Source organism: Malania oleifera, chromosome 2 (genome assembly GCF_029873635.1).
Source record: "Malania oleifera isolate guangnan ecotype guangnan chromosome 2, ASM2987363v1, whole genome shotgun sequence".
Lineage (NCBI taxonomy): Eukaryota > Viridiplantae > Streptophyta > Magnoliopsida > Santalales > Ximeniaceae > Malania > Malania oleifera.
In genome coordinates this window covers 59,462,941-59,473,667 of record NC_080418.1, presented here as the reverse complement: position 1 = coordinate 59,473,667, position 10,727 = coordinate 59,462,941, and the positions used below count along the sequence as shown (strand labels likewise).

The following is a 10,727-nucleotide window of genomic DNA, read 5'->3' as shown; positions in this document are numbered from 1 at the left end:
GGGTGTTTCGGCATGCAAAAGAGTGGACCGTCAGTTTTAAGATTTGTTGAAGACAATTCAAGGGGCTTTGGTCATAGAAGGCTTGCAGCAACATTTGTGTTTACTATTGTAGGAAGGCCTTATAGGAAGCCAAGGGCAAAGTCTTAGTGTATTGCATCTATAACTATATCGGGGTTGATAATAGAAGTCGAAGCCGCCATCAGGCAAGTTCAAGCGGTGTTGCTTGGACTTGGTGTTTGTCTCCAAGTTCTTGAAGGGAAATGGACCCAACCTAACGTTCCAAGGTCAAGGTGGAGCAACGAGCTATGTTTTCAGGTTCTCCTAAGGGGTGTATACTTTCCAAGGTGGAGATTGTTGTGTTTTTGTAGCTCATATACTTGATGGATTGCATAAACAAGAAAGAAGACATAGAGAAAAATCACACGTGCTGAGGAGCAGCAGGGAAATAGTCGACTATTTGGCTGAAACAGTTGACTATTTGGCTTCAAAATTCAGACAATTTATATTCTGTCTGAAACACTCGACTATTTGGCTCTAGAATTCAGACAATTTACATTCTATCTAAAACAGTCGATCCAAACAGTCGGCTCTTTGGCCCAAATAGTTGACTTTTTAGCCCAAACAGTTGACGATTTGATTTAGAACAAATAGCAAATTTCAAATTTTGAATATTTGGACATTAATACGGTTGGGTTTTGAGGGGAAGCCCTTTGAGGAAGCTTATAAATACATAATATATGTTGTATATAATGGGTCAAGCGTGGTTGAGAGAAAATTAAGAGGATTCTTGTATTGCTCTTATAATTTACACAAGAATATAGTGAATCCTTATCGTTTGCTTCCGTCAATGTAGGCATTGCCGAACCACATAATTCTTCATGTCTTTGTGATTGTTATTGCTTTAACTTACTTGCCATAATTGTGGATTGTTTTGTATATTCACCATTAGATTGTTGTAGTGTGTGTTTAATTCTTTAAACAAATATATATTTCCGCTATACATATTTGGGGCATTTTACAAACACATTCCCCTAGTAACTATTATATTTTCAAGGAGATATTACGGTGTTAGACTTTGCAAACTCATCACTACTATTTATTAGGGTTGAACTATGAGCCTTCTAGAGAATTGATAGGCTCTTAAGTGACCTACATGGGATAGAGTCTTACAATGGCCAAATTGATAAGCTTGAGATGATTTATTGTGGTTAATTACGCAAGATGACATATCCTATATCACCTACCCTTAGGCTTATTTCACCGTGTCTATAAATCTATTTTTTTTCTTGATGAATAAAACTTTTTCGTCTTTCCATTGCCAACTAATGATGAAAAAAGTGGGAATTTAAAATTTTTCTAATCATATTTTCTTATGGTTGAAAAATGTGTTGAGCTTTTTTATAAGATGTGGGATATAACAATACATTTTCAGTACAAAAATATATGTTATTTCTTTCCAATATTACTTAATTTGGTATTAGTAAACTTACCGTATTCAAACATAGTACATTTCAATCATATTTTTTAATATATATACACATACATATATGTGTGTGTGTATATATATATTCAACTAAAACATGTATCCTATGTATCCTAATCTTGCTTTAGGAGCTTTCTAAAATTTGTGCATAGGAGTTAATGGGTGGGATACACCAAAAAGTGAGTTGGACAACTAGTAGCAAAGGTTATTAATTCAAATAATTAAAAGTCAGTAAAAGTCACACAAAGAGATAGGGAAGGAGTATATGTGGATAGAGGTGGTGGCGCAATTATGTAATAATAAAAAAAAAGAGTTGATTAGTATGAAAGCATGTTAAATTGTTAAGAGAGATACCTTTGAAGCATGGCAAGGCCATAAAATAATAGATATTCATTCTTTTATCACTTAATAAAAGTAGTAGGTTAAATAGATTGTGTTCAAATCTATAGGAATTTCATTTCCATGTTGAATTTGAGCGCAACTCTCTTGTGAGTTAGTTTGTCATTTATAAAAGAAGCATATGTTTTTTTTTTTTTTCATCTTTTTCCCTCTTAAAATTACAATGGGATGTAATTGCATTCTCATCTAGACTCTTAGTTTATGATTGGAAGTATTTTTCTTTTAGTTTAGGCACCAAGCCTGCCAATAATCTAAAATAACAAACAATAAAAAGATAAAAAAAAGAGGCAATCTGGTACACAAAGTTCCCACTTATGTAGGGTTTAGGGAAGGGACATATCACAATGAGTTTATAGTACGCAATCATACCTTACTTTTCACAAGAGACTGTTTCCACACCTCGAACTTGTGACATCCAGGTCACATGACGATAACCTTGTCGTTGCGTCTCTTAAAATAACAACCAATATAAGTTCAAAATTCAAATTATATAACTTTGATAAAAAAATAAAAACAAGGACACAGAATAATATGAAAAAAAAAAAAAGTTAAACCGCAAAACAATTTTAATGTTTTGTAAATTCAATTAAAAAAAAAAAAAAAAAGAAGAGTGAAGACATCTTAACAAATTGAATAAATTTTGCTCAAATAAATTTAATTAAATTATAATGTTTGGCATTGTAAATAAAAAGAATACATTTACATGCTTTTCTTATTTGAATCCAACACAATATATTCTTTTTAAAATTATAATTCTTGTTAATTTTATTTCTGTGCGCCCTTACCTCATTTTTTAATAAAAATAATAATTATATAATTAAAAGTCTCACACTTACCATCCTAATATTACATTTACATCATATTTAATAAATACATATCTGTATAAATTTGATAATTAAAATTTATATGTAGTCAAACAAAATTTTAAATCTATGGTGTGAAATAAATCATTCATGGCTGTAGTTGTACCATTCATATAATAATGAGTTGTTTAAAGTGAGGATGTGATGAGGTAAGAATGCGTTTCGAGATTTGTAAATCCTCCCATTTTAAGTGGTGACCAAAAGGGGAGGATGAAAAACATAAAGACATAAAACGAAAAAGGGGAGAGAGCGTTGGTCGAGGAGACAAGGCGAGAACAGGGGGAAGGCCAGAGAGAGAGAGAGAGAGCGCGGAGAGGTGTCTCGTGAAGCTGCAGGTAAACCCAAAGAAAGACTGATAGAAGATCGAAAGAAAGTAAAAGCTCTCTCTCTGAAATCCACTCGCATTCGCATTCATTCTTTGCTTCCTCCTTTTAAATCACGAGATCCCCATCTCCCCTTCCCCCCACACCCCCCCCCCCCCCCCTTTCTCTGCTCATTTCCTTAGCCTATCAACATTTCATGTCTTCTTCAATGTCTCTTTGTTACAGTACCACTACCACTCTCCCTGTTTTTTTCTCTTATTGTAGCATTAGACACAGACGTTGTTCAGAGGCGAATAGAGCATAAAGCTGAAGCTTTGGTATTTCCTGAACCATTTTACTGAAGAAAATGTCTGAGACAATGCCACATTCTGGTAAATCAATGGACGAAATGACCCACGACTCTCTAGGCGACCGATTCCGTGACTCACTGATATTCGGCGTCAACAAGCCTGATTTCAAAGAACTCGATCTGGGTTCGCCTGTTTCGCCCTTGCTGACGCGCGGCTCCTCCGGTGGTGGGGGTGGCACCGCCGCCGCTACATCTATCTGCAGCAGCTGTAGCTCCTCCGGTTCGGTCTCAGCCAAAGCCAGCAACCCCCAAATGTTTAAAAGATCCGATAACATTACAAGCAGTCACTCCTGCGAGCTTTCGAGATCATCCGAAGCCAACCAGAGCCAGACCTTTGGAGAGGGATTTCGATCCGTCGCCACAACCCAAAATTCAATTCCGGGTCATCGAAGATCCAAATCGACAGGGCCCCCATTGATCTTTTCAGGTGGAAGCTTCATCAGCAGTAGCACTAGCGGTAGCAGTGTTGCAACTAATAATAGTAGTTGTTGTAATAATGGTAGTGCATCTTCTGTTACCTCAAACCCAAATTCAAATATGCTTCCGAGTGGCAACATTTGCCCATCAGGGAAGATTCTGAAGACGGGCATGGCGTGCCGGAGCGCCGGTAGGACCGATGTGCTCGGCACGGGGACCGGAAACTATGGGCACGGCAGTGTGATGCGCGGTGGTGCCGGTAAATTGGGTGTAGTCGATGCGGGTGTGACCGGCAACAGTCAATTTGCCGGCGATTCAGTGATGGTGAAGAAGGCCATGGCGAGCTCTGACGCAGAGGAGGTAAAAAAAGCCGGTAATGAGCAGTACAGAAAACGGCATTTTGCGGACGCGTTGTCGTTGTATGATCGCGCTATTGCCCTATCTCCGGATATTGCGGCTTACCGGAGTAATCGTGCGGCGGCATTGACAGCTCTGGGGAAGTTGGGGGAAGCAGTGACAGAGTGTGAGGAGGCTGTGAGGTTGGATCCTGGATACGGGAGGGCTCATCAGCGTTTGGCTTCTCTTTATCTCCGGTGAGTTAGGAGAAACAGTTACTTCGGTGATCATTGTTTTGTTTTATGTTAGAAAAGCTTAAGTGTTGTTTGTTTGTGCTGTTATGTCCTACGTTATCTTTGTGCCTAGGGTACGTTTATGTTATGTCTCTGGATGATTTTGAATTTGATCATTGCTTACTTAGGACCTACATTGTGTTTATATTGTGTTATTCATTGGTTTTGGTGCAGATTCAAGACTGGATGTATTTTCTGTCAGCTATCTTTGTTTAATGGGTTGGTTTGTTCTGGGTCTTCTGTTTTGTGTTCATCAATTTCTTGGATTGGCAACTTAAGGAGTCATAGATCTCAGGGTTCATTTCCTACCTGTGTTAATGGTTTAGCATCTGGGTGCATATTGAGCTGGTGGATCTCAATAGCTAGCCATTTGGTGGTTGCTAAAGTAGCTTTGATCCATGTCAATCATTTTATTCTTTCTAATAGTTGCTTGGTTGGTACTTGGGCTCTGTGGTTTTCTTTATGGTTGATTTAAGCATGATATTTTATGATGGCTTACTCCTTGACCAGCATAGATATTTGAGTAACGTTTGTGACATGTTCTTGTTATTCTGTTTTTTTGTCTTTTCATTAGAAAATCTATAGAACCATAGGATGTGATATTGATGGCTGCCTGATGATAATAATAAGATTCATGGTGTTACCTGTTTCACAGTATAAACATTTTAAATGGTTTCATTTTAGCATGTGCTCAGATTTCTTAGTGGAATGGCTGTCTCATTGACATACCTTTAATTTGCTCTCTCTCTATTTCCTCTATACTCCGCAGGATGGGGCAGGTTGAAAATGCCCGCCGCCACCTTTGCATTCCTGCAGTACAACCAGATCCAGTTGAGTTGCAGAAGTTGCATGCATTGGAGAAGCATCTGAACAGATGTGCAGATGCCCGAAAGATTGGTGATTGGAAGAGTGTGCTGAGAGAATGTGACGCAGCCATGGTGGCAGGAACAGAGTCTTCCCCGCAGGTAAATGCTCACCACCTAAACTTTTGCTTCGTTTTTTCTTCATTAAAGGTAGAATTTTCATGTTTCAACAATTCACACCAGTTCAACTCTTTTCCCCTTGAATTGCAATGAAATATTAGACTTGTAATAGCTTGCTATGTGGTGAAGTGAAATGTGGGGAAAAAAAAAATGGCGGTCTAGTATTGTGTTGCTCCTAGTTAATGACAACAGTAACACAACCTAATTCCAGGCTGCCTGAAATGGTTTCAATGGAATGTACAGCTACTTGCTTGTAAAGCAGAAGCCTTTTTAAAGCTCCATCAACTTGAAGATGCAGATTCAATCTTGTCAAACATTTCCAAGTTTGAACCCTATCTGCCTTCCAGCACACAAGTCAAGTTCTTCGGGATGCTTTCTGAGGCTTACATGCAGTATGTCCAAGCCCAGGTTGACATGGCAATGGGAAGGTGAACTCAGAAACATATATTCCCTGAATGAGATAATCATATATTCTTGAAAGAATGAGAATGAAGGATGTACTTTCTGCAGGTTTGAGAATGCAGTTGCGGCAGCGGAGAAGGCAGGATTGATTGATTACATTAACACTGAAGTTGCAAGGTTACTGAACAATGTGAAATTGGTGGCAAGAGCCCGTGCTCGTGGTAATGATCTTTTTAGTTCAGGAAGATTTGCTGAAGCCTGTTCAGCTTATGGGGAAGGCCTCATATATGATAGTTCCAGCTATGTTCTCTATTGCAATAGAGCAGTTTGTTGGTCTAAACTTGGTTTATGGGAGCAATCTGTTGAGGACTGTAACCAAGCCCTCAAGATTCAACCAAATTACATAAAAGCTCTCCTCCGAAGGGCTGTTTCAAATGGAAAGGTGAATTGGCAAGCATCTTTGGTCATGTCCTTCGCTTTACTCTTTCAATTTTTGCTTGGATTGTTCTTGATTTTTCTTGAAATCTTCTTATGGAATGTCATAGCTTGAACGATGGGCAGAAGCTGTGAGAGATTATGAGATCTTGAAGAGAGAACTTCCTGGAGACAATGAGGTTTCTGAATCTCTCATCCATGCACAAAATGCATTAAAGAAGTTACATGGGGAGGAAGTTCATCATATGAAATTTGGTGGTAAAATAGAAGAAATTTCTGGTCTTGATCGGTTTAAAACTGCGATATCGTCACCTGGTGAGTCTTAGTGTGTTTTACTTGGAATATTGTAATACAAACATTGTTTTTCTTGCATCTGCTGTTATATTATCTCCTCAGTTACTCCCAATTTCCCTGCCTGAGATAAAATTTAAAATTTTCAGGCATTTTTGTTGTACATTTCAAAGCAACAAGCAACCAACAGTGTGAACAGATATCTCCATTTATAGATAACCTCTGTGGTCGATATCCTTCTGTCAATTTTCTCAAGGTAGGAAGCTTGGATCGCTTTTCTGCACTATCATGTTTGTGCAATCACCCCATTGCAGTCTAAAACTCTAAATGGAGTGATACTATTTATAGAATCATAAATAGTAATTAGAATTCAAGAAAAAATGCATTTCGATTCTATTCAAGATCATTTCTAATTACATGTTGAACATTTTAGAAGGGACCTTTTTTTTTTTGGTGATTTGATTGATTTGTGCTTTCAGATAGTTTAAAACAGGTGGAACCACCTCATTTTCCTTTCATCGAACTTTTAAAAATTTTCTATGATTGAAAATTTTGCTTGCCATCTATTGGGAAAATAGGCATTTAAACAATTTGTTATTTTGATTGAAGGTGGATGTGGAGCGGAGTCCAGCATTAGCAAAAGCTGAGAGCATAAAAATTGTTCCAACATTTAAGATTTACAAGAATGGAGGGAAGGTGAAGGAGATGATCTGCCCAAGCCATCAGGTCTTGGAGTATTCCGTGAGGCATTACGGTTCATAGAATGAATGCTTCCATAATTTATGTCGTGGATTGAATGCTCACATCTGATGGGAGATGGTACCAGTCATTTTTTCCCCAATTCATACAACAATTTCCAGTTCACCGGTGACATAATCAGCTACCTAATAATTTCATATTCATTGGGGTAGAGAGATCACCCTTGTAGAGAAATAGCTTCTAGTTTCTATTTGCAAGTTTTATTTATTCATTCAATTTTAATTGCTATATAATTATTTCATCTTCCAACTTCCAATACCACTGCCACTTTTTTTTTTTTTTTTTGCTGCTGTTACTTTGCTGCCATGTGTGATTGTTGCTTCCCAACTTCATTTTTGTATGGAAAGGCTGAGAAAAAGTGTACAATTAATTTATGTTTTCTGCTTGGCAAAATGTGTGTGTGTGTGTGTGTGTGAGAGAGAGAGAGAGAGAGAGAGAGAGAGAGCAAATTTGAACATATGTGATGAAATTTGAACACATGGGATTGTGATATATACCAAAATTTGGCAACACAAGAACATGCCTGTGATTGTGTTTTGTGCTGAAGAGGTGACAGGATCTCCACTACAGATTAGGATGTTTGCGTCTCCGTTACTTTTAAAAGTTCAGGAAAATCCTTTGAGGGCTCCAATGAAAGCTAGCTAGCACTAGCACAATTGAGAAACTGGGAGACACTCTTTCAATCTAAAATTCCTATAGTTTCCCTTGGACTTTAATTCAACTGAGAGACTCCTGGAGGGTTTATTTGTTGCCTGTTGATGTTCTGAACTACTGCTAGGTTTCGCAGAAGAAGGCTGACCCTTTTTGTATTTGTTCCCTGATATTCATTTGCAAAAATGCCAAGCCCATGACCAAGTTGTACTGAAAATATGAGAAGGGCACAAACCAGTGCAACGCTAAAATGGCTTCATGTGTTTTGTTTCTGCAATGCTTATTTGATTTCTTGTCAGTTCTTTTCATGTAGATTATCTCTTCCCTTCTGCCACATCATTGCACATAATTCCTTGATGCTTTTAGTTTTACAATTAGATCTTTGAAGTTCCAAACGTATTCAAGTCTATCGCAAAGTCAAATGTTGAAATTCCAAGCATATAGCTGTCAGAATTAAACATCAGCGTGTGAAATGCAATTCCCAAAAAAAATTATAGGATTGGGTAATTTATAAATTTTTTAAAAATATTAATTAAAATTTATACAGCGCAATTATTGCTCGGAGTTAATGCAATAGTACTTTAACTTCTTTTTTAGCATCTAAACTTTGAGTTTTTTCCCCTTTTATAATTAAGAAGAAATAAAATATAAAATAATACTCTGATTGGAAAATTTTTTCCCAAACTAATGCTCACGAAATCTCGCAACTTTATGCTGCGAGATTTAAAAGCGAAGCCAATGAGAAACAGCCGCGTGACACAGTTGTTGACAAAATCTCGCAGCTTCATACTGCGAGATTTAAAAACGGTGGAAAATTTAATCATAACTTTCCCTTAAAAATATAATTTAAACTTAAATTTTAATTTTTAAATTGTAAATATATAATTTTTTTTTAAAATTTACATAAAAGAAATTATTGATTATAAATAAGTATTTTGTCATAAAAATTTGGATAAAATCCAAAAAAATATTTCAAAATATGATTCTAATCCCTGAATTTACAAAAAATACTACAAAATTTCGTATAATTGAATTTTATTGACGAAATGAATATTTTGTTAGTTAACTACTAAATACATATGGAATAATAAAATTTGTCCTTAATAAAATGCTATTTTAAAACTCGTGGATTAGAGACTGAAAAAAAATTTCGAATTGAATGCTTTGATGCTTTGTGCCAACTAATTCCTTAAGTATGACAAAAATAATTTGTATTATTTCAAAATTATCTAAAAATATAATTAGAAGAAATAAATTTTTCAATAAGTTATAAAAATGCCTAATAATTATAATGCTGCAAAATGTTTATTGGATGTAATATTTAAAATTAACAATTAAACATTTTGCAAGACAAAGTTAAATTTATTATTTAAATTTAAATTTAAATTTGTAAAAAGGGAAAGTTATAATTAAATTTAAATTATAACTTTAAAAAATTAAAATTTAATTAAATTTTATCTAAAGAAATAAATAACAAAAAAAAAAAGTTTTAAGTAAGATTGAAGCTCTGTAGAGCACATGCAAAATTAATGGGAAATAGATAATGAAATTTGATCCGTGAGTATCGTGAGTTGACAAAAGTTAATCGTGTAAGGAGTGTGACTATTTCTAACACAAGTTTAATCAACTTGAAAACAAGTATGACGAACTCAGTTAGCAGCATTAAGACTCTAATTTACATATGTAATTATAAATATTATATTACATGCATATAGTCTCTCTAAGGAGTGTATGAAAGATAATAGCAGCATCAATACCTCTTCGTACGTCTTAATTTTTTTGTTTTTACTCTTTTTTATTATATTTTGACTATCCGCATACAAAACCAATTATTTTGACCCATCGTTTTGGTGTTTGAAAGTAGGATTTGGGTCAAATTGGATTATTGATAGAATGCTTTTTTGTCTTAGTCACCCATTCATATTAAAATAATTAAATTTTAAAAAAATTGAATCTAATTAAAAAACAAAAATAATAATTATCTTTACAATTCCTTTGACAAAAGGCATGTCTATTGCTAAATTAAAATATATGAAATATTCAAAACACAGAATATATAGTTCAATTTGCCATGTTGTGCTTCAAGTTAATAATAAGCTGCACTGTAAGAAAGGAGGAAGAAGGCAGGGATATTTCATGAGAACGAGATTTATTATTATTTTCTTTCAAGTTCAAAAATTGGACCTCTCTCGCCTTGACGCATGTGTGTAAAAATGAAAGTACAATATTATTTATATAAAATTAAAAGATAATAAAAAAAATGTAACATTATTTGCGTGTGGAAACAAATATTTTTAATTTTTCAAAGAATTGTAAAAATATCAAATTCATTTTTTATGTTCTAAATTTATATAAAAAATTTAAAATATATTTTTATTTTATATATTTTTAATTTATTACTCGAATACGTTCATTAAAATATTATTTTCATGAATGTAGAGAAAACCATACTAAACTTTTTGTAATTATACAAATTTAAATTCAAATGCAAAATTAACGATTCTTACATGTTGTAACTACATGCAGTTTGAACTTTAAATTTGGATAGTTAATTAAAGTATAAGTTTAGAGAAATCATGAAATAAACTTTAATTAAGGATATACATACTCTCAAAATTAATATATCACTTAATCAATAATATTTTGTTATTAAAATTAATATACGTAATTAATTAATATACTTTAAGACAAATTGACTAGGAGTTTAATGGAGAGAACATATATTAAGTGCTCCCTAAGATTT

General features: G+C 34.7%; 1 protein-coding gene across 2 annotated transcripts; it reads left to right on the top strand.

Annotated features, from left to right (window-relative positions):
* Window positions 1-2,904: 2,904 nt before the first annotated feature.
* Window positions 2,905-7,589, top strand: LOC131149679 (inactive TPR repeat-containing thioredoxin TTL3-like). Of its 2 annotated transcripts, none has more exons than XM_058100335.1 (8): window positions 2,905-3,118; window positions 3,333-4,427; window positions 5,233-5,428; window positions 5,690-5,874; window positions 5,957-6,290; window positions 6,394-6,598; window positions 6,724-6,830; window positions 7,184-7,589. In XM_058100335.1, the coding sequence occupies exons 2-8, from the start codon at window positions 3,415-3,417 to the stop codon at window positions 7,334-7,336; spliced, it is 2,193 nt and encodes a 730-aa protein (XP_057956318.1). In that variant the 5' UTR covers window positions 2,905-3,118; window positions 3,333-3,414; the 3' UTR covers window positions 7,337-7,589. The 2 variants fall into 2 exon arrangements, with proteins under 2 accessions (XP_057956318.1, XP_057956319.1); XM_058100336.1 differs by having other exon boundaries at window positions 2,907-3,080.
* The last annotated feature ends 3,138 nt before the right edge of the window (window positions 7,590-10,727 follow it).